The 23,609-nt window shown below is 38.7% G+C and overlaps 1 protein-coding gene and 1 long non-coding RNA gene across 4 annotated transcripts in view; one reads left to right on the top strand and one right to left on the bottom strand.

The window, feature by feature from the left end:
* The first annotated feature begins 1,388 nt into the window (after window positions 1-1,388).
* On the top strand, window positions 1,389-8,709 carry LOC116217384. 2 transcript variants are annotated; one of them, XR_004161855.1, is made up of 3 exons: window positions 1,389-1,476; window positions 2,329-2,450; window positions 6,775-8,709. It is a non-coding gene; the product is annotated as an uncharacterized LOC116217384 (long non-coding RNA). The 2 variants fall into 2 exon arrangements; XR_004161856.1 differs by lacking the exon at window positions 6,775-8,709 and adding an exon at window positions 5,824-5,906.
* DIDO1 (death inducer-obliterator 1) overlaps window positions 2,630-23,609 on the bottom strand; it is a 37,144-nt gene continuing 16,164 nt past the window's right edge. For both annotated transcript variants that reach the window (XM_019622219.2, XM_010722418.3), the window contains exons 9-18: window positions 17,736-18,192; window positions 16,720-16,879; window positions 15,940-16,056; window positions 15,611-15,718; window positions 15,250-15,385; window positions 14,573-15,119; window positions 13,548-13,701; window positions 12,792-12,881; window positions 11,924-12,119; window positions 2,630-6,266 (exon numbers count right to left, since the gene is read on the bottom strand). In XM_019622219.2, coding sequence (XP_019477764.1) covers window positions 2,896-6,266; window positions 11,924-12,119; window positions 12,792-12,881; window positions 13,548-13,701; window positions 14,573-15,119; window positions 15,250-15,385; window positions 15,611-15,718; window positions 15,940-16,056; window positions 16,720-16,879; window positions 17,736-18,192 — 5,336 coding nt within the window. In that variant the 3' untranslated portion in view covers window positions 2,630-2,895. The remainder of the gene's footprint in view (window positions 6,267-11,923; window positions 12,120-12,791; window positions 12,882-13,547; window positions 13,702-14,572; window positions 15,120-15,249; window positions 15,386-15,610; window positions 15,719-15,939; window positions 16,057-16,719; window positions 16,880-17,735; window positions 18,193-23,609) is intronic.

Consider the following 23,609-nt stretch of genomic DNA (forward strand, 5'->3'; position numbering starts at 1 on the left):
GCAACCGCCCGCCTCGCGCATGCGCGCTGCGCCCCGCCAACCGCCCCGCCGTGCTGACGGCTGCGCGCTGCCCGCGCTGCGGCGCTCCTCGCTGCTGGCCTTGCCCGCCCAAACGCGCCTTTCCATGGCAGCACCTCGTGCTGGGGGAAGTTTGTGTCTTAGTGCCTGTCACGGCTCTGCTCGTGGCCCTGTACTGCAGTACTAAAAACACATGCCTGTTTTGACAAGCTCCAGAAACAAGTCGGATCACAGGCACAGAAGTACTTTTCTAGCCCATGAATAAAAGAATATATAGATCCATACTGTACGAAAACCTTCATACAGTCTCCCTTCAGGAGGTTCAGAAAATTTGCTTTCCTATGAGAGTGGTGAGGTGCTGGAACAGCTGCCCAGAGAGGCTGTGGATGCTCTGTCCATCCCTGGAGGTGTTCAAGGTCAGGTTGGATGGGGCCCTGGCAGCCTGGGCTGCTCTGAAATGTGAAGGTTGGTGGCCCTGCATGTGGCAGAGGATTGGAGCTTCGTGATCCTTGAGGTCCTTCCCAACCTGGGCTATTTCTATGATTCTGTGAAAATAGACCTTTTCCCTATCTTCCTTTACTGTGCACCAATGAAGGTAACAGCATGCACAGGTATTTTCCATGCCAAAGGAGGTGCAGCCAATCCAAAAAGTGCATGTCACCGCTAGAAAGGAAATCAGAAATGCCGACAGCAGATGTGCACATGTTGGGCTCTAAATGCCTTCCCCTCCCCCTTCTAACCCTGCAGTCTCCTGCAGTAGTTGCACAGAGCACAACGTAACCTTTTGTGGACGTATCGATCCTTCAGCTCATGCTGCTCAGAGGAGCTCAACTGAGGGTATTTTGTCCTAATTCAGATAACAAAACCTTTGGAATAAATCAGGGCATGGGTTAGAACTGAGAGAAAAATCCTAAAAAACAAACTTTCATGCTCCTTTTGGAACAGCTACATATAAATATCAACCAACAATGGTGGCATCCTGCAAAATTTCTTTTGAGGTGGAAATGAAACCTGTAGGCCATCAACCTCTTGTGATGACTCCTCTGGGCTTGCTGAGAGGTACCAGAGATCAGTAGGAAATGATGGACACAGACATGCTGCAGAAACAGACAAAATTTAACTGTAGATGTTTATTCTACTTACAGTAACAAAAACCTGTGAACTCCCATATCTTAATGTACAGTGCTATATTTTGCCATATAAAATACAATTTACAGAAATTTCTATCAAGTAAACCTAAACAAACACACTTGCTTTTTGCATACTTTTATGTATGTCTTTAAATTAGAAACATCTCATTAAGAAAAAATCTTACACCATAGTAGATGTTTGTATTTAATAACACCTCTCTGCATGTTAACGTGTTGTTTACAGGTTCATATTGCAATCATTCCAACCAGCAAACCCGTGACGTGTGAGGACTTGTAAGACACACCAATATGAACTGTATAACCTATGGTGAGATACATGACATAGACGCTACTTGTAATGTAGAATTCAAGATGCAAATATTTGTAGGAATTTAATTTTACCTTTTTCAAAACTATTTTATAAAAATATGAAAATACTTAAGCAACTATTAATTTATGTAGTCAAATTGTAAACTAACAGGGTTTTCTTATTTCATACTTCAGAATTACGTACTTGAAGAATACATGAAAAGTAGCTGTGTAATGTATTTCACAGTAAGGACTTTCCCTCTTGAATCATAACATCAGGTGTTACCAATCTTCTTTCCAAGCTTAATGCATTTAGACCATTTTCATTGGACAGTCTTATATACAGTGCCAGTATTAGCAGGGGCTGACAAAAACAGTGACATTTTTGTGGTTTTTTTTTTCAGGAGCAGAACACTTTTTGAGTGAAAAGTACAGGAAAATGGTGACACTTCTTAAATCTCTGGTAGCTTTCTGCAAAAAGAAAACAAAACCCACAAAACGCCCCACGTAAATCAGTTCAAAGAGACAGACAGAATGGTCTGTTCAATAAAATTATTTTTTGTTCCTTTGGTATCCCCATTCTTTTGTAGACTTGATTCTTTGCCAATAGATCTCTGATGTTTTTAAAAGTTTTGCTGGTTATAAAGGTGCTACTCATATATGCTCTTTAATTACGGGTTTGTAAATATGTGGGATTTAAAACTCCTCACCCTCGTGAAAAACTAAGTATGAATTGTTTCTTTGTTGTACACTTAACAGATGGATTTCAAAACACAAAATAACTGTATAGAGAAAGGAAAATAGTGCACTTTAAGCTTATAACATTCCATTTCCAAATCCTCTGTCAAATAATAACACTGTTCTTCTGCAGCCTTTTCCTAAACACACAATCTTTGCATTGTAAAGAAAGACAGCATTATTGGACACCTTTTTTAAAGCGTGTGCTGTAGGAACAACTTGGACATCAAAATATCACATAAATGAGATGTAAAGGTATGGCTCCTAGGATTTTGATTAAATTCTCTTATAAAATTACAATTCAAGTTACTGGAAAACATAACTTTATAATTTTAAAAAGCAATATGCTCTTCTTAGACTTTTCCCATTTCTGTACCATAAATGGAAATTTTAAGATAAAGATGCAAGTAGAAAAAACAAAATTTCAGAACAGGTAACGCTGTGAATTTTTATAATAAAAACGTTATGCACAAAATGCAGCAAGTGAAAGTCCAGTATGTTCTTGCCGTTTACATATTCGAGTATTTTCATTCACAGTTCTTCAAAAATTACTAATTTGTCAGTACTTTTTATAAGGCTAGATTTACAACAGCACTTTTGTAAAGGTGAGAATATACAGTATATACAGAAGACACTGACTCGGTCCTTGCTATGTTGTAAAAGTATCTTGTTTACGGAAAATACAATAGCAGTCATATTTCTATGACTGAGTAGTGGACGATGAAGCTTCTGCCTCTGTTGGTTTCTGGCTTTCCTTAGGTGTTTCTGGCTTCACCTCTTTACCAGTTTCCCTGGTTTTACTCCGATCTTTCCGATCTTTTCCTCTTTCACGATCCCGATCTCTCTCTCGATCTCTTTCTTTTTCCCTGCTTCGATCCCGGTCCCTGTCTTTGTCTCTGTCACGATCTCTGTCTCTGCTCCTTGATCTCTCCCTGTCACGTCTTCTGTAGGATTCTCTGTCCCTGGTTCTGGCTCTGTCTCGGTCTCTGCTTCTTTCCCAGTCTTTAGTATGCTCGGAATCTTTCTCTCTATCTTTGTTTTGGTTTCTGTCCCTGTTTTTATCCCATTCCTTGTCCCTGTGTCTCTCCCAGTCCCTGTCTCTGTTCCAGTTTCTGCCACGGTCTCTTTCCCAAGGTCTGCCATGTTCACGATCCCTTCGTCTTTCCTCAAAGGGTCTACCTTGTCGATTATCAGCTTGCTGAGGCTCTGGCTGATCTAAACCCTTGTCTTTATTTCCTCCCTCATATCTCTCTCTCTGTCTCCCTTCAAATGTCTGGCCTCTATATTCAATATTTTTCCCTTCTCGGAAGTCAGGTGCTGACCACTGTCCTTCTGAGTCATGCCCTTGTCCAGAAACATTGGAAAGAGATGCAGATGGTCCAGCCTCCTCCCACATGTCTTTTCTGTGGGCTGATAGATGGCCTGGAAGGTCTAGGAGCGGTCTTGGGGTTGACTTCATACTTTGTTGTGACTGACCTTGGAAATGAAATCTAGAAGGAGGTTCATTTTGCTCTGGAAACAGTGCAGGCGAGGGTCCTCTTGGTCCTCCGTACTGAGGTGGTGCTGGACCTCTCTGGTTGGCAAATCTGGGAGGGGGACTCCCTCTCCGTTCTTCAAATGGCTGTGGCAAAAGTCCTCTTGGGCCAGGTCCGTGATTCGGAGCTGGACCTCTTTGCCCTTCAAATTGATTTGTGTGAGGCCCTCTTGGTCCCCCAAAATGACTAGGGGCGGGACCTCTCGGCCCTCCAAACTGAGGGCCTCCTCTCTGTCCCTTAAACTGAGCTGGTGGAGGTCGTCTTTGACCTCCAAAAGGAAAAGGTCCTCTGTTTCCCATAAACTGAGGTTGATCAGATCCTTCAAATGGTCCTGGAGGCCTAATCATCTCATTGTACTGGGAATCTGAGAATTCCCTTTGTTCCATGTGAGGTTCCATGTGATCTTCAAACTGAGATGGCGACATTCCTCTTGGAACACCATAAGATGGGGCAGGGCCCCTATTATCACCAAAAAGTGGAGATCCATGCTGTGAAGAAAATAAGGAAGGGATGGGACCTTTCTGACCTCCAAATCTTCCAGGGGCAGGTCCTCTTTGCCCATCACTATTTGGAGAACCGTGCTCTTCTGAGAACTGTGGTGCTGGCCCTCTGAAGTTAGGTCCATGAGGTCCTCCAGGTGCATTGTGTATTGGCGGTTGTGGAGGTCCTCCTTTCTGCCCAGACAAAGAAAATGGAAGTCTGTTTTCTTCAAAGTGCTGTGGGAGAGGGCCACCCTCACCCTGAATTGATGCAGACTCGGTTTGTTCTACAAATTGATGAGGCTGAGGATTTCTTTGTTCCTCATACTGCATTGAAGACAGACCTCTTTCTGGTTCATAGTGACCACCTGCATTTTCCTGAGAAGTAAACATTGCATTTGAAAAAGAATCTCTTCCAATTGCTTCCTTTGGCTCATTTGACCATGGGACTTGATGCATATCTTGCAAAGACTGACTGTCATTTGATGTGGAGAAATTAGGCTGAAAACACGTAGTTGGAGGTGTTGGAAGCAGCACTTTGCGTAAGGGTTTGGATGTAGATGGTTCAACAGGAACTGCTTGACTTACATTCTCCAAATTAACTTGAGCAGTGTTTTCAAATTTGCTGCTAGGTGCCTCTTTCTGTGACACCGTACAAGCCTGCTCACTTGAAACCCAGTTATCACCAGTATAACTAAGCTGAGGAGCAGACATTAATGTATTATCTTCCTTACCCAGTGAAGCTGACAAAGCACTTGGAAAACTTGCTGAAAGAATTTCTCTTGCGGGTGTTTCATTCTGTACTGCCTGTGGCTTTATTCGAGCATCAGTATTGTCATTTATTTCTGTTGCCATTCTTCTGGCTTGTCGAGGATCTCTAGTCTGCCGTGGGTCAGAGCCCTGGTTTAAAACTTGTGCTTGTTGATTTGCAGATGAAGGTAAATCTACTTTTTGTACAGCTTGCTGGCCCTGTTGGAACAATTCAGTCTTTATTAGGGAAGATTTTGGTGGTGGTGACATTAAAGCATCAGACACTGAAAAATGAGCCATTGAAACACCAACAGCCGCTCTTTGTTGTCTGAGGGCTTCTTCTTGCTCCTCTAGTTGCCTTTTCTGTTCTTCTATTTGTTTGTTTAATTCTTCCAACATTTTTTGCTGTTCCACTAAGGATGAGGACGCAGATAAGTCAGGTACGTATGGAGCAGATGTTTCTGTAGCACTGCTTTTAGCATCTGTATACATTTTGTTAGGTAAATCATCAACAGTAACTTTTGCTTCTTCCAAGATAGTTTCATCTTCTGGATCATAGGCCTCATCCTCTAGTACTGCTGTATTACTTGGCTTTTCCACACTATAAAGTTTTTCACTTTCACCTGTCTGCATTTCAAAAGCTTTCTCTGGATCGTATTCTTCCTCGGGATCATATGGTCTGTCATCTTCCTCCTCTTCTATAGCTTTGTCTTTTGACATCTGTCCAAACTGTTGTACAATGGGATCTAACAAAGGAACAGCTGCCATACCTCCCTCGGCAGCTGCCTGAGCTTTCTGATTTGAAGACTGGGCAGTTTCAGAATCCTTAGCAACAGGTTCAAAAGATTTCTTTTTTCCGAAAAGTGTCTGCAGGATGTGCTCGAGAGGTGTGGCAGTTTTCGAGGATGAAGAATGTGTAGCAGTAACACTTGGAGAAGCAGTGGCTGAAGTCGGAGGTGGTGCAGTAGTTGTGGTTCCACTTTTAATCGAGGACAGTATTTTTAATACTGAAGGTGTAACTGCTGAGCTTTCTGGAACGGGAAGTGGGGGTGGAGGCGGCGGAGGAGACCCAGGTGGTGTTGTACTTACAGCTGAGTCTCCAGAATAAAGTGTGTATTTTGGAGTTTTCTTTTCTTGAAAAGAGGCTACTGGCCCCTTCATGAACTGCGATGGTTCTGCTTCCTCTTGCAACTGAATCCGACTTCGCTTTTCCTCTATTTTGTCTGTTTCCATGCCGGTAGCAAGACGTTTCCCTTTCTGACAGATAACCAGTCCAAGAATTAAATTTGGACGTGATGATTCAAGACCTGAAAGAGAACACAAAGATTGTATATGTAAAAACTATTTTTATCAGTGCTTTCAATAGAAACTTATTACATTATACAGTGGTAGCTACAAATGTAACAGTAAGTTCTTCTGAATTTCATGCGATGACTTATCAGCAATTCTATTAGTCCACACACATATGTATCTACATTTATTTACTATTTATACATGTATTTATATGTGAGAAGAAATATTTTAATACCTTCCTTGATATTCCTTTAAAATTGTATTAACAGGAGACTTTGCTAATGTTGCTACTGTTCAAATATTAAAGAAATTCTCATTTTTGTATTACTACTTTTATTCTTGTCCACTCCCACTCCCTACTCAAGCAATTCCTGTAAAATAGTTTGTAGTAATGTGCTATACACAGATATACTGGACAAGCAATCCATCTTTCTGTAAGGTTAAACTAGAATTTAAGAAGCACAGCTGAACAAAAGAAAGTTCTAATGCTATTAGAAAACCTTCCTTTGTTTTTTCTTACAGATAATCCACATGGCACTATTAAACTTCACAACAACAACAACCTCAAACAGACTGTGTTTGGAAACAATATTAAAGCTTGTAACTGACTCCGATTACTTTGTGTTTTTTTTTTTCCCTAGCTAGATATCATTTTTAGCATACATTGAGAAGTAGGGAAACTGATAACATACCAAACCAGCACATGAGACCTTAAGCAGGTATGAGTTTAGCATGTGGGAGAAAAGGACACTGGGTATGTTTGCCTTCTCTCCAAGAAAGCATTTAGTTGGGTATGAATTTGGCATGCTTGGCAATTTGGCAAGTTGTTTTTTAACCCTCTGTTGTAGGATTCAGTTTGATGCCATAGACACTGAGAGCAGAACTGCTCCACTGTGAAAGCTTCTGACTTGAATCTCTGGAAGCATTTATCCGAAAATGACCAGCAAGTTTCTGGAAAGAGGGAAAACACAAATATCCCTACGTCTGTTTCATGTTATTGTGTTTCTTCCCCTTACATTCACAATTCCCACTGGCACTTGTGGAAAATAAATATGACCAGAATAAAGGGTAGAGAATGAATCCTTTAACATACATTTAGAGGCAAACGTAGAAAAACTGTACGAAGAAAGGCTTTCTTAACTTCTGGATTTAATGACTTCAAAGAATCCCTTTTAGAGTCCACATTACTATCTGCAAGCAGCTAGGAAGCAGAAATACAAAACCACAAAACAAATGGCCAAGTAACATAATATTACATAATAGTGTGGTTAAATGGCAAGGAATCTAAAACCTACACTGCTCCTTCCACTCATGAACCTTTAACAGTTTTAAAAGCATAAGATACTAATTTTTTGTTGTTTGCATCTTTTGTTGTTCCTACTGAACAAAACCCTCTGCTCACTAAGGAACAGTTTACACCACCAAAAGCTTCTAGATAACAGCAGTATATGCATACATACATAAAAATCCCATAGATGCAGATAAATACTATTTGTGAACAACAGTCATTAAGTATATACTTTCAGTGAAACAACTGAATGCAAAGTTTTAAAGGGACTCCTAAGTTCACTAATAAGAAAATTGTATCAGCTGTTTTTATTTATGTAGCTGAATTTGTATTTGTGTTTAATAGAATTAATCTTTTCCAAGTTATGGTTGCTACGATTAAACTCAGAAACCATTAAAATGAGATTAGCTATTTTTAACTGAAGCCTTCTAGGTGAGAAGATACCATCACATACAGATGAACTTGAGTGACATTTTGACCAGGCAAGTCAAAATTTCTTCTTCTGTGAAAGTTTGTACTGCAAGAACTATTTACATTCTGCTGCAATAATACTGCAAAACTACCACTGCTTTAAACCTAGTATTGTCAGCATTTATTATATATTTCATTAAGCCTTTCTTTCTGTTAACAAAGCTTTGCCCCATCATCATCAGCGCTTGCATTTCTTATCCTCAATTCCTACTCAATTTAAACCTCACTCTCCAAAAATTTAACTGTAATTAACAAGGACTGTAATTTTTTCAAATAAAGTAAATTAATTTGAAAGTCTTATCAGATCTCTTCACAGCTGAGGAACAATCTCTCCTCTGAAATTATGTTCTTCTGATGGTAACTGGTAACAACACAGTGAGTCTGTTTTACCCATGTAATGGGGAGAGCAGCAAAATCTGGATAGGCACTAGAAGTACTCTACAAAAGGTCAGAAACAAATTGAAGCCAATCTAAATTTTACTTGAGACTTCCTATCAAAAATAGCTCTCATTTTAAGTATGATGAGAAACAAGAATAATTAAATTTGACTGAATGTATTCTAGATATCCATAGTTGATTTTGCAGTTCAGTGTTTGAGTCTGACGTAATTCTGTGGTTGAGAGGCTGTTGGATGTGCTGCTTTCTGTAATAATTCCCAATCTGCAATGTATATTATTTCCTATTTGTAGATTTAAAAATTCAGTGCTATCTTTATCCTCCAGATAAAAGATTTTGGTGTTCCTCGCGTGTTGCCAATTTTTACTTTCTTTCACAGTTAGAAAAATATATGTGAAAGCAGCAAATACAGGAAGAAAGTGAACTGGCTATCTTAACCAGAACTAAGATTAGCTAATAATTTAGTACATACACAGATCTGCCACCATGAGGGGAGCAGGGATGGCGAGATGAACAATGAAAGCAGGCAGGACAGGAACTAAACAAATAATTATCTTCAGCGAATCCAAGATCACCTGGAAAGCACCGTATGAATTCTCGGCTCATCCAATTACAAATTCATTTGCATCCTTTGCCTAAAATCAGCTCCAGCCGTTCTGATCACAATATATTACATGCACATTAAGTTATAACCTCAAGGCATGGTCCAAAAGCAACTTCAATGGGAAAAAGACCATCCACAGCATATAGTCTGAATGGACTCAGTAGTGAGGTATGGTTCACACTGAGTGAATTTATCAGTACGTGAGTAATGACTCCACATTTGGTCAGTGTTGACCACTGCAGAGTAGCTCACAAATCTTCCTAAATTCCTAGCAGGCATTCATTGTTCTTCTGTCGTTAATAATAGCTCATTTACTTTTACAGAGAGACTTGTGAGTTACACAGCTGATCACAACACGCATCTCAAGCACTGAATTATTAAAACAGGCAGGTTTCAAAAATCCATCAGATCATATCTCTAAAATAAACAACAAAAAAAATTCATTTCTGAATCCTGGTTAAGAATCAGAGATCGTCACTAAATAGGGTAAAATTCAAGCACAAGTTCAAGACAAATTCCGGTTGTAAGTTAATAACAGCTATAACCGAATCTCTTTTGTTTAGTCAGAGAACAAATCACATTTTAAAATTCTGATACTGTAATTTTACATGAATATTAGAAGTTTGGCACAACCCACTATCTACATTCATTCATTCCAGAGTGAGCAAACAGGAAGAGCTTATTTTGGATGGAAATACAGAGCAGAATGCTGATCTACCCATATCTCCACATCCATAAACAGGTTTCATGATCCATAAATAGGCTGAACGCCTAATTTTGGGTAATACTGAAAATGTTGGCTGAAGTCTCCAACTACTGCTCAGTAACTATCTCTCACAAGCCAGCATTTTAAGTGCTGCACGCTAAGTTGGCAGAGCTTTCAGTGCTAAATTAGTTATAAAATATTTAACTCTTTCTGATTTGAAGTCCATGCGCTGGTTTTATCGTAACTAAAGCCATTAAAACATTATATACTAAATATCAGCAGTGGACACATCTGCTTTTCTTGCCCTTGAAGACATCTTTTCATAAGATCAGTTTTGGCACATTTATACAAATAATGGCCACATATTCTGTTTGTTGTTGTTGTTGTTTTCTCCATTTGTTGCAATTTTAAGAGCATTCTAAATAGCATGAAGATATTTCATGCCTTCGTTCTGTAAGAAAACACACTTCCAGTTTTAAGCTGTCAAAAGAGATAACATTCGTGGAATCTCCTTTGCTGAGAAAAGGGCTTTCGTTACAATTAGTCTATTTTAAATATGTGGTCCTTGCGAGATTTCAGTATTGCCAATAAAGCCCTTAATAAATCACTCTTTCTATTGATAACTAGAATTGATCTTTTTTTTTTTTTCCCCCCTCCACGAGTTGATTTGACATCCACACGTGAAAAGTGCTAAATAACTTAAGTGTGTATGTGAAACAGAAAAGTAAATTCACATACAGGAAACTACCACACAATGCAGAGTATCCCAAACACACATTACATCCAGTAATAAAATATTTGAGATGACGTAAATAAATGTGAATTTTCTTCCATTTTCCTCTCTTTTTAAATCACCCATGTCAGTGTTTTTGGAGATCTTCTATGTACTATAGCAGTTCAGAGGTCCTCAGTCACGTTCCAAATCCAGTTCACCAAAGAACAGGAGAAATTCATAATCCGTATGTGCCTGATGGAACTGGCTGAGACAGCAGGAATAAATACTAACCAGGACTTCTGGAGTGACAGGGTTTTATTGTCCTCTCCCACCTCCCCCCTACAGCCATATTAATCAACACATCTTACACTGTCTACAGCATAATGCTTTTAAAGCACTTTCAAGTCTTCTGTTAGAAGGCCCACGATTAAATTTAAGGAGACAATGACCACTTTGTATAAAATATTTTTATTAAGTATAAAAAAAAAAAGGTGAATTCCATCAGATGTCATTAAAGAGTATGGATTACATGTATTTTATGCTATGGTTTGAATACATACACAAAAAGCAAGAACAGCTTACCTGATATTTTTTCCCCCATATACTGGACTCTGGTTTTAAAGTACGAATACAACTGAGCACAGCTATGAGGTAAAGCCTTCTATAGAAGCTTCCAAAAAGAGTGAAGTCTAAGTGGGTCTTCCATTAATTAAAGGTGTCTATACCTTTGGAACCTTGCATCTATCATAGTGCTTTAACACACTTTGCCTAACAAATGTGGATTTCTACTTGCCTCAAACACAGAGAAAATTCAAGCCAAACATTACTTCTGATAATTTTAACTATAAATAGAATGGAATGTAACTCACCTACACCAACTGCTGTCTACTGCCTATCCGAAGGAATATGATTTCCCCACTGCCAACAAACCAACTTTCAGAAGTCAGTGGTTCATCTGGTTGGCTCTGCCAAGCATGGAACACTTCAAACAGCTTGTGCATGCGTGTTGCACGAAGCACCATGCAGAGCAGCCCAGCGGCCAATATACCAAAACCACTGAAAATATTACCTTTGTCTTCACAGACTTCGACTCCTCTGAGGGCTGAGTCCTGCTTGATGTGACAGTGCACCATTTGTAGAGACCTAAGGCTTTGTGGATTTATGGGTAGCTGAAAGTAGGGTGGGTTTGTTGTTTTCTTTGTTTGTAGTCACAGTTTGGTTGTTTGTTTAATGTGGCTGTTCTACGTACTCAGTTTTATACCAAAAACATCCTCCTAGTAGCATGTAGCAATTTGGTAGAAAGGCTATGTGAGTTTCAGACTATTTTACTTTGAGACGGTTGACTTTGCAACTTTTCCCTGTATAATCTGTAAAAATGTTTTTATATGAAATATATACTTTTAATAACACGTTAAACATTCAACAACTTGTTGCTGATTCTTCTTTTGTGATTTTACCTAGCGTTTAATCTCCCCTATGTTTTGTGCTTACCTGGTCCCTCAAAGGGCAAGAGTTTGGAAGGTATTGGGTCCTTAGAACTCAGTGGGATCAGGTAGAGATCCTTGACATGTCTGTTGTTATTAGCTACAACACCAAAACGACCACGACTGCTAAAATAGGAGTAGAGAGAGATATAGGCCACTTCTTCTTCTTCTGTGGCAGGATGGAAACGAATCAAACACAATTCCTGTAATACAAAAGCAAAGTGGAAAAATTCAACCTGTAGCATATCAGCAAATAAAAAGGTAAATGGCAAATTCCAGGGTTAAAAATAAGCTGTGTACTAATTGATCCACTATTTTTTTTCAAGGGATACTCTAACTTTAAGAAAATGCTGTTGTTCAATCAGCAAAATTAAAACAGAATTAGGCTTGTTGTTTCAGAAATCCCAATTACTTATGTATCTCACTTCTATCTATCCCTCTTAAGGTTTTGAATACTCAATTATGAAAGAAATGGGAAAGTCTTAGTTTCATAATTATATCTATATGTGGGGCTTCAAGTTTTACCACTTCTCAAGTGGTTTTAATAGTAAAACTAAATACATACACATAATGATAATGTCCTGGTTTTTGAGTTTCTGGCTTCGATACTGAATATGTAATTGTTTACAGTTAATCATTAAAAAGCAGTAAGTAGTATGAAGACTTAGCTTCTATGTAGGGGAAAGATGATCAGCGGCTTAATAGGCAAAGCTTTATTCAATAAATCAAAAATTTCAAAGTAATAAGTGGTGTCAGTAGTTTTCTAAGTTTATCTGTGCCAGTATTTCCTGATTATTAACTCATATTATCAAAAGTTGTCATTTTTCATTGCTGCATATTTCTTCTGTATTTTGCAAAGGATTTTAAGTGAATACCTTAGAAAGCGAAGATTTGAGTTTGCCAACATAATCCCAGACTGTCTTCGGTGAGATCCTCCCACCAATATGAATTGTATCTGGTAAATCCTAAACAAGAAGTATTACATGGTAGTATAAGCCAAGAGACTTTAGCTTTAACACAGTGCAGACTGCCCCATCCCAGTAGCCCAGGGGATAATGCATTATTATATTTTAATGAACTTGTACATACACATTTCCAATTTCAAACATTCTAATTTCCAAATTTCAAGATGTTAATTATTGCCAAACAATGATAGCAGTGGAGGGCCAAGTACTTTTATTCACCCATCAGGTATAGTTCTCAGCTTTGTCTTATAGGAAAGCTGTCATTTATAAAAGTTAGTTTATTAAGACAATATTTTTAATAAATGGCTAAAGAAATATTTTTAATAGATCACATCAGTGATCTATCTAGTTGTGAGCAGAAGGTGGCACCTGTTTTAAAACACTGGCTATAAAACTTCTTTTCAAAACCTGAATCTGAAATAAAGCTATAATTCCATGGTAGATACTCACATACACATATATACATTTAATAAAAGATGTGAAAATTCTTCACAAATTTGTGAGGAATTTTTTAAAGGCTATTTTTTTCCTTTAGCTACTATTCCTACTTCTAAAGGGATGCCCATTCACCACTGTCAGACTTCCAATATCATATACACAGTGACCAGCTTTCCTAGCAACTGGAATTGCAACATATTCTGAACACATAAACATGTCAGTGCTAACCTCACTAAGATAATCAAAGCACCCGGAGACAGGATATGCTTTAGTGACAAATTTGGCCACACTTTGCATGTTAATAAATCCTTTCCAAATGGTGTTGAGACGAGAGAGGAAGAGGGAAGTGTCGCTGTCTTGAGGTGAGCGTGGCTCTGCAACGCTGTAAAACAAATCCAAAGCAGAAAAGTTACAGATCACAGTAACAATGCTCCTTTCCTTTTTCTTCTCTTGCCTACTCCTAAATAACAGAATCCTTTGTAATTGTTTTGTTATTGTTTTCCATTAACTAGGTATTAATGGGAAATTCGAGGAATAATTGAAAATATACTTGTAGCTACAGACAAGCAAAATGATGCTGAAAGACATGATGTTTATAGAATTAGGGTTAGCACTGTAAGTATTGTGATCCTGAGAATATAACAACTAATTTGAATTATGTGGCTTCCACTAAATGAACAACAACTGCATCTGAAAGAGAATCTCATACAGAGGGAGTGGGTATGAACAAAACTATTTTAACTGCAGTTCCATAAGCATATCCTTAGCAACACTTATTTTTTCTATTTTATATATATATATATATTCAGAATACATTCACAATGTACTTCCTTCCAAGCTGATCAAATAGTTAATTTTAATCATAAAGTCAGATTTAACTGTTTTATTTTCATATACTTATTTTAATAGATGAAAATCTGAAGTACCTTTAAACCATCTCTCACATACACTCACTTTCTATACTTGAATGCATATGGAGATTTTACCATCAAATAGTTTTATTTCTCTGTTACAGCACATTGTAATATCTCTGCTGTCAATATACACTGATGCTCAGAAAAAAATTACCAACAAGGGAAGGTAAATGAGGAGATTATCAATTAAAATCTTGAATCAAGTTATTTGAACTTTCAAGTTGAATGTGCCTTTTGATTATTGGCAGAGGGGGGGTGAGAGGAAGAGGAGGATAAACCAACTTTGAAGGTAACTAGGCTAAAGATTCAGTGACTTATCTTGCTATTAATTATACGCACTTGATACTGGGTAACTGATGAACAGCTAAGTATCTTGGATCTGGTGAAGACGATGGTTTTGTTAATATTGATTTGGGGACAGTCGTAACTGGTTTTGACGTTTCCTGCTTTGATTCTCCCACTGAAACTTTCTCAGATGCAGGACCAGAACGTGGGGCCGTTGCTGCAGTACCAGAGGAGCTGCCCAAGGCTGTCCTTGGGTCTCTACCAGAAACTGTTACAGTTGTGACAACTCCACCAGCACAAACAGCAGGAAGAGCTGAAGCTTCTTCAGGGACAGAAGAGTCAGTACTGTTCTGGACTTGAGTCGTAGGAATGTAAGATCTTTCTATGTTTGACTGGGAAACCACTTCTGCTGCAGGTTCAACATCAGTTTCCATTGCATCTTCAGATACTGCCTCTTTGGCAGGCTCTGCTGCTGCTGTTGGTGCAGAACTTTCGTACTTGGGCTGAACTTCTGATTTTGATTTTGTCTCCACCTTTTTAACAGAAGCCACCGACTTTGACTTCTTAGCAGGTACTTCATCTTCGGATGCTGAAATCTGACCTATAAATTCATTTAAAATGCTTTTGGTTACTATTTAACACTGAAAATGTTTGAAGAGAAAAACAAATAAACATGCAGACAAAGCTCTTAAGAATTCTTCTAATGTCACACAAAGTCAACAAGTAGATACCTGTACAAATTTTGCAGTTTAGATCAAAAAGATGGGCTCGGTGCTGACTTGTTGTATCCTTCAACATACTGCTAAAAACATCCAAAGAAGGAGCACTGTTTAATTTTGGTACACTTCGTGCTGACTCTTGCTGCTCCTAAAAATGAACAAAAATAAAAACATTCTGGTTGATCATCAATTTCAACCACAAAGAAATACTTTGGGGATGTAATCAAAGGGAAATGCTCACAGCACACCTATGAGGTAATATTCTTACAGCTCAGTGAATCAGTTCACATTTCTGAGGAAAAATTTGAGGCTCTAGTTAGTTACTACTGACCTCCTTTGAGGTCTTCATGCTCACGCAACAGCTAATACTTACATCAGAATCAGACACTGGTGGAGAGTCTTCCATATTTAGATCAGGTGCATGTTCCCGTTTCACAGTTACTTTCTTGACCTCATGTGATTTTTTTCTTGACTCTATCACCTGAGAGAAACAAAATCACATCAGTAAAAAGACTCCATACTTACTTTATAATTGCATTCTGTACTTTCTTATTAGTTGGCTAGTGGAAGAGAAAAAGTCTACTGAAACTTAGAATTATTCCTACTTCATTATGAAGAAAACAATAACAGGAGTGCTAAGGGCTGGTGAACTTGCTTTTAATTCATACCTAAGCACATACTGGAAAACTGTACATCACTTACTGCTTTGGTTGGTTTCTCTTTCCATACAGACAGTTCTTTAGATAAAAGTTCTTCTGGTTTCATTCTCACAAGTTTTGACAGAGAGATTTCCCCATGAAGAACGCGATGAAAAAGTCCCTAAAAACAAAACACACTGTTGCTATGCTGAATAGAACAGTTAGATAACAAAAAAGATATGTAGTGTTGAACTGTCAAAACATGTTTGGATTTATTAATTCCCTATAAAAAATATTAATTAATTATGAGAAAAGTGGGAAAGGTACAGCAACCAGAAAACAAAGATGAAATAAACATCAAGTACAAATTTTCCTCTTTATCATAAAAAAGTCAACTTAACTGAACAGTTATGTCAGAAGTTGAATGGCCATTTCTGTTTTATATCTATTGCAGAAATTAGAGGGAAAAGTCCCACAAAGTTTGAAGTGTTTTCTATTATATATTTCCATCTGCAAAAGGTTTTTTTCCTTTTAAAACAATCACATACAGAAGTAGTATCTGATACATACTACAGAATGTCACAGGAGGAAGAACGAAGCCTATAATTAAGAATGCCATTCAGTGAATATTCCACTCCAAAGGCCCAGACTTAATAAATACACATGATCCAACTGAAGTTCAATTCCTACTAGATGTTTTAAAAAAGATTTGGAAGGATTTAAAATAATCTTGTATTGTATAATTCGTAAGTCTCTAACTTGAAACACAAAATTTTCAGGATAGATCTTAACATATTAAAAAAATAATATTTCAGTATATTTACTGTTTAAGGAAATTGCAAACCTGATTTTTTGGGTCCTTGAGATTGAACATGATGCTACGGTATTTACTCTTGTATCGGTTGTCCGTAACTTGAAACAAATTAAACATCTCCTTCTCAATATTTAGCGCTACTTTCCCTACTTCGCTCTCTGTCATAACCAGATCATCGCTATCGTTGACTCTGTTAAAAACAAGAAAATGTCCGCGCATTTATGTCAGGCATGAATCTTCAGGTAGCATTCATTAAAAAATAACCTCTCAGAGGAAGGAGAGAACCTGAGCTCCTCTGCACCCAGCAGGGACTCGCGTCTCTTTCAAGACATCTCAAAACCAAAGCCTATCTCAGGACCTCAAGCTGTGAGGTATGGCAACCTCTTGCCTCTGTTTACAGAAGACATGAAAGACAGCCTGGATGAGCTGAGGTCAGCCTCCGTGACTGCTCCTGGCACCAAAGTGGAGCTTTCTGCCATGAGCTACAGAAGAAGCCTAAGCTCTTGAGTTTTAAGCTCAGACTTCCCACTGTGAGAATTTCTAGTTCAGAGACACTACCAGAACGCAGTGGTGTAAGCCTTGACAGCTGACCACAGCTTTAACAGCACTTGTGGGACAACATTTCAGCATTCTTTTTTTGATTTTATTTATACATGTGCTACAGTTACTAGCTTTTCACTGTGACATTCCCAATACTATTTTTGTACCACCTCTACATCTGCAAACACCGCCATCGCCAGATTTTAACTTCAGATCACTGCACCTCAAATGCTTCTGTGCTGTGGTTTAATTCTTCAGATGTCACTGTCTCAGCAGCAATGGGATAGTGGCTTCGTGCCTTTTCTTTAAAAGCTTTTTCACGTGCACATTGATTTTAGATCAAGATTTTTTATTTTTAATAAACCTGAAATGCTAAATGTATTTTCACCAGTTTCCAGTATAAGTTAAATCCCTCAATTTCGCATATCCCAAGAAATAAAACTGCAGGCTAAACATTTACTTCCAGGTATAGCTTCCTATACAAAATAAGTGCTCTGAATTCCCACCTCTTCCACAAAATTTCTTTTAGGGACCGCCGAATATTTTGTCGAATCTGAGAGTTGGGCTGTGACTGGATAGGGACAGCCGATACTTTCACTTGACTACTTCCAGATGCAGTGGGAACAGAAGATGGAGCAGGCCTTTTGAGTCCTGCGCCCAAACTGGAAGATGCAACTGGCTTTTTGGGAAGCGATGAGGCAGGAGGTGGAGCTGAAGGCTTTGAAGGAGCACCGTCTGACGAAGGCCACGGCTTCTTGGGAATTACGCCTTTGAAACTCCCAGTAGAAGACTTCAGTGGCTGTTTGGCTAGTGACAAGCTAGAGAAGGTTGGGGCCTTCTTGGGAAGAAGATTTTTAGTGAGAGATGTCTGTTTCTCTGCCATAGATGTTGAAGCAACAGCCCTCTTTGACGCCACAGTGTGCTCTGCTGCTTTGTCTTCCTTCTTTTTATCTCCCTTTTGAGCTGTCAAAATAAAGAAGAACAGTACAATACTAAATACTTACACTTATAGCTTGGTATTTACAAAGACTGTTTACCAATCTATAAAGAAGTCTGTGAAATGACTCTTCTGGAGAATAACTACCAAGGATACAAATTTTGAGAGAAGAAATTTGCCTTGAATGCAAAATAATATATCTTGCCAGACTGAGGAGTTTAACGGTTCCACTTCAGCTGTACAGACTGAAAATCTTATTCACGCACTATGCAAAAAATCTGAAAAAGGCACCACCTTCAAAGATTCCTGAGTTGGATTTCATGATCAAGCTTCAAAACCCCACACTTACAGAATCAAAACAACCCATATCTTATATTTAAATGGAAAAATTCTCATAGTAACTTGTAGAACCTTTTCATGTGAAGGTTGACTTGACTAGATTCCACCAGTTTGTGACTGAATTAATATCACCCCAAGCTTAATATTCTTGAAGTTTAAGAAATCCCTTCTACAGACTTTTTAAGGAACAAGAAAAGAAAACCAAGTTACATAACACAGAAGTTGCTGAAAGTTTTAACTGCATTCTCCATCTACTTAGTCATTACCACAATTATAAATTATGATTAGATCTTGCTGTTCAGTTTCCAGCTAAACCCTAGATTTACAGAATTAAACATTAAAATCATTGCTCAGGCTGTGGCCATCTAAATCCCATTATTTCATTCACCACATCCAAAACTGCTGTTTAAACAAATTTTTCTTTCTACCATTACTAAACAGATCAATAGACATAATCTCACATTTAAGTTAGACTTGAGAGGGACACAAAGCCAACCATTCCTTCAGTTGCTTTTTCATCCATCCACCTTTTGGCATCAACAGAAACAATTCAGAATAACAAAATAAGCCAAAAACAGCCCCTTGTACAGCAAACAAGATTTGTTCCACCTCAGCTTACCAGAAACATTATGGTTACAGTGGGCCAGCACTAACACGTGTATCACAACAGTCCAAACAACGATGGGCTCTGAGTGAACCTACCTACTGAAATACAACACTTCCAATTAGAAAAGCCAAACTTATTCCCTCAAAAATCTTTTTTCACCTCTCACAAACCTGCAATTAACTACCAACCAATTAACACATTAATTTTTATCTGATGCTTTCAATTAGTAAGGATTTGTCAATGGAAGTAGTGGTCCTGAAGCTCTAGATGCAAAAAAGCTGTATACTTTCTGGAAAGGATTCAGAAAGTTTAGATAACTTTACCAAAGACCAAATAAGTCCCTCTTCACCTTCCTCATCTGCTACAAGAGCAGCAATTATCAGGAAGGGTCTGATGCATCCAACTTTCATATGTTCTGAAATAGATTTGGAATGGACAAAGGTGGAAGCACAGCTGTAAAGCCTGATCCAAGAAACATCAGAACAGCATAAATTTTGAATGGAAATACAGCCACAAAAGGGGAAGGTTTGAATTACTTAAGAAACATACTGCAAATACCCTTTGTGAATGAAACCCTGGATAAAACAGCCTCCTGACTTTTGTCTACAACTCAGTTCTAATTGACCCTGAACACTCATACACTCCTCCAGCAGAAGGAATGCTTTGAACAGCTTTGCTATGTTGGCTGTTATCATCGTAGTTTCACTACAAATACAGAAACTGGTGGTTCAGATCAACTAAAAATAAACGCTGCATCTGAACTTCCATTAGGCAAAGTGCAGAAGTGCGTCTAAACTGGAACACAAAGGAAAGAAGCTGGAAGAATCATTTATCCTGTTTTTAGTGTGTTTGTTTGTTTTTGAAACGTGTAATATTTCAGTTTTTCAGAGTGAAATTTATCTGAGGTGTAAAATGAGACAGCTACCAAAATATATTGAAACCTTTCAAAGAACGTGGAGATCTTACTCTAAAAGTAGTCACTCTCAAGTTATTCCCTAGAGGCTGTCCCACTCACTGTCAGACTGCCAATGGAGTTGGGGAGAGCCTCAGCAGAACCCACACTGACTTTTCTGATGCTCCCCCCACAAAGCATACCCCACCAACCCCGAATTATTTGTCAGGAGGTCTTCAGTCATCCCAAGAGGGATTAGAAACTATTGCTGATGGGTTTGGTTTGGTCAAATGAGGCATCCAGAGCTAAAAGAGGTAAAAAGCCAGTATTAACATTATTGAAAAGAGAGAAGAGGAATATCCAGAATGTGTGCATGATAAGTCTCCAGGAATTTCTGTTTCCCAGCTTACTGCATCTTCTGCACAGACTTGCATCTCTTCAGTCAAGTGGAACAGCAGCACCTTTCAGTGACACACTATGGAAGGCAGGACAGCACAGCTCAGGTTTCAACAAAATGACCACAGTACAATCCAGTCCTCAGTGCTAAGAGCTTTAGTTGTGCACAGTATAATTACAAACCATTAAATACTAAAGTTATATTTAATACCCTATATTCTCCAGTCATTTGTTCAAATTGGTTAAGAAGAACACTGATAAAGCTAACTACAGCACTGCCAAGATGTTGTGTTAATCAGATGTTGTTTTTGTTAAAGAAATACATTCATACTCTAAACCTTATGATCCTAATAACTACATCATGGGTAAGAATACGTACATGTAATGTACGTAAATGGTAGCAGTGCAAAGGTAGAGTGAAATTCCCAGTGCAGAAACACAGATGCACTGAGAAGGTTTCCAGCATAACATAACACATCTGCTGTTTTAGCCAATAGAGAACGTGCAAATATTTCAGCTTTGTGAAAGACTAATGGTTTCACAAGCCAAAATATTACCTTACATCAACTAACACTGTCTACCTAATAGTACTTGATGGTACTGATTCTGTGGACATCTCACTGTATTTGAAGCTTATTAGAATGATGTGTGCATTGATGACAAATCATGGATACTTAAATCCTTTATATACTAATAACCTGCAATGTCAGCAGATGAACCTTATCTCAAAAGAAACTCATATCTCATAATGACTTTGAGAAAGCAAGTTCGACCTATTGAGGTTTCGGTTCCACTTGCAGACAGTCCAGCTGCACCAACTCCCTCTGCCCTTGGACAGGTCTTGCAGTCAATGCCCAGAGGCAGGAGCCGCAGCCGAGTGCAGGGAGGGAGCAGGACTGCCTCTTCTGCCAGCAGCTCACTGCCCTATTGGCTTGGTCACAATGTCAGCACAGCCCCAAAACTCGTGCTATGACAAGAGCACGTTTGGGAAACTTGTACAGTAATGTGTACTCTTTCCAGCGAACAGTATGTTGACATTCGTGGAATTTAATTTCTGAACAGATGTCACCGTTGCTCAGCAAACTGATGGAACAATAACAACCGGGTATTTGTTTGGACCGCGAGCTTCAAATCACTTCGCCTTGTGGACCACGAACAGCTTGAAGACACAGTCAATGCCTACTACACACAGGGGCTGCTGTGCTTTGTACTGTGATGTTTTCAGTCCTTTTTTAATCAGCAGCTCCAGTGTACCTACAATAAATGCTCTTAAACCAATTTTAAAATAAAGACTACAGAACATCAGCTTAACCAGCCTGAATAAGGTTTCACCAGATCAGTGCCAGAAGGAAGCGTCTGGTGACTCTTCCATCCAACACTTCAGAATCCCTGGGCTTGACGTTAAGAATACTTAAAACAACTCCCCCATCTCTCCCCAGTAAATTCCCACATTACCCGTTCTGTCTTGTGAACCACTTAGACAGGAGCAGGATTCTTTTTGACCGAAGAGAGGCATAGGCTAAAAAAGACTGAGGTACAGATGGAGCTAATGAATCGGCTCATTGCCAGTGAGACCCAATGAGCACAAAGCTAGAAAGGTGTTTTTTTTTTTTTCTTAAGGCTTATGAAACAGCATTACTGTTATCTTAACTACAGACATTACTACAATCTCTCCCACTAGATGTCATCAGATAGAGAACACCACCCCTGAGGAAATTCCTGTTAAAGCTAAGCCAAATATTGCAACACGCAGCTAAGAACAAAACTCCTTTAAGTGGTGCAGAACTGCCACATTATCTGCTGTGTTACAGATGAGCCGGTTGAAGGTCAGATGTTCAAGTATACTTCTAAGGTTCAGCATTGATGCTCCAGCATCATAACATGGGTTAGATCCAACTCAAGAATGATTTCCACAAATTACCGGTAGCACCGATAATTTTCAGTGAAGGATTGGCAGGATGCATTTGTGCTGTAATCTCTCACCTGCATGGAGAAGTTGTGTTTTGCACCACTACCAAGAAAGCTATCCACAGGAAACTTCGTTCTTCCCCCAGCCTCTTCAAAAATTTTTCTGCAGAGATAACGCTGAAGCCTATTTTTGGTCTCTCTTCCTCTCCTCCCAATCTTTCCAACAGTAGCTTTAGAAAGCCACTTCAAGATACCCACCATCCCCTCACAGCTTATATTTAAATTATCTCATTTGTGACATTATTTTGCTGGAGACATCTAGTTACTCCAGTATTTAAACACCTGGAGAAGTGTGCTATATTTTAACATTAACTGGATCATAGCTAAGATTGCCAAATTTCTTGCTCAAGTTCTAAGCTATGCTTTAGATGAACCACAGGCGATTGAAAAAGTGTTTTGTAGTGAGTTTGTAAGGCTTAGATTTAAAACAAAACCTCACAACAACAAAGCATCACAACTAGCAGTCCAGAACACTACAGAAATTCTGGTTTGTGAAAAACATCTTGCAGTCATGGAAGTTATTCACTACAGAATTGAAAACCTTGGCACAAGGTTGCTAATGCACAGAACTGTTGCCTCTTCTACCATTGTCACTGTCTAGTATTAGATGTGCTCTCCCTCCTCCCCTACCTATACTAATGCTTTGGGTTCTTTCTCCTCCTCCATGATAAGAATTCCCTCAACAAAGCATAGGGAAGATGGGATGAGAGGTGCATCTCATTCAGCTTGCTTAGAACTCTTCACTGTCACAACATATTGACAAGTGAGCAGGACTTCACTAACACAGCAGATTGGTGAGCCTTTACATGCCCACAGTGCAGAGACTGCTGGGGGATACATGGGTTTTATGGATACTCCTAATTCTCCCTGCTCACCAAAATAAAGGATTTTAGAAAAAAGTGCACAGCTACTTGGGATCCACCTTTTGAAGTGTATTGGTCATTATATCCAAAAGGATTTGGCATCCTTTTCAGAAAAAAAATTACAGCAAATTCACAATATTAGTGTAGTTTTGCAGTTAATAAAGCAAGAATATCTATCAAGATGTATTCTCTGAAAGCCTGTGTGAAGATTACCCTGAGCCAAGTAATTACACTATCTCTAAGGGCTGGACACAGCACTCGCCTTAACCACAGCTTAAACGTCTGATAGAAATTCAGCTGTGAAGAGAAGTATTTAAGAATTAAAAAACAACCATACACCAGCATTAGCCTATAGAACAGTGAAGTTGCATATGGTCA

This window comes from Meleagris gallopavo, chromosome 22, assembly GCF_000146605.3.
Source record: "Meleagris gallopavo isolate NT-WF06-2002-E0010 breed Aviagen turkey brand Nicholas breeding stock chromosome 22, Turkey_5.1, whole genome shotgun sequence".
In the NCBI taxonomy this organism is placed as follows: domain Eukaryota; kingdom Metazoa; phylum Chordata; class Aves; order Galliformes; family Phasianidae; genus Meleagris; species Meleagris gallopavo.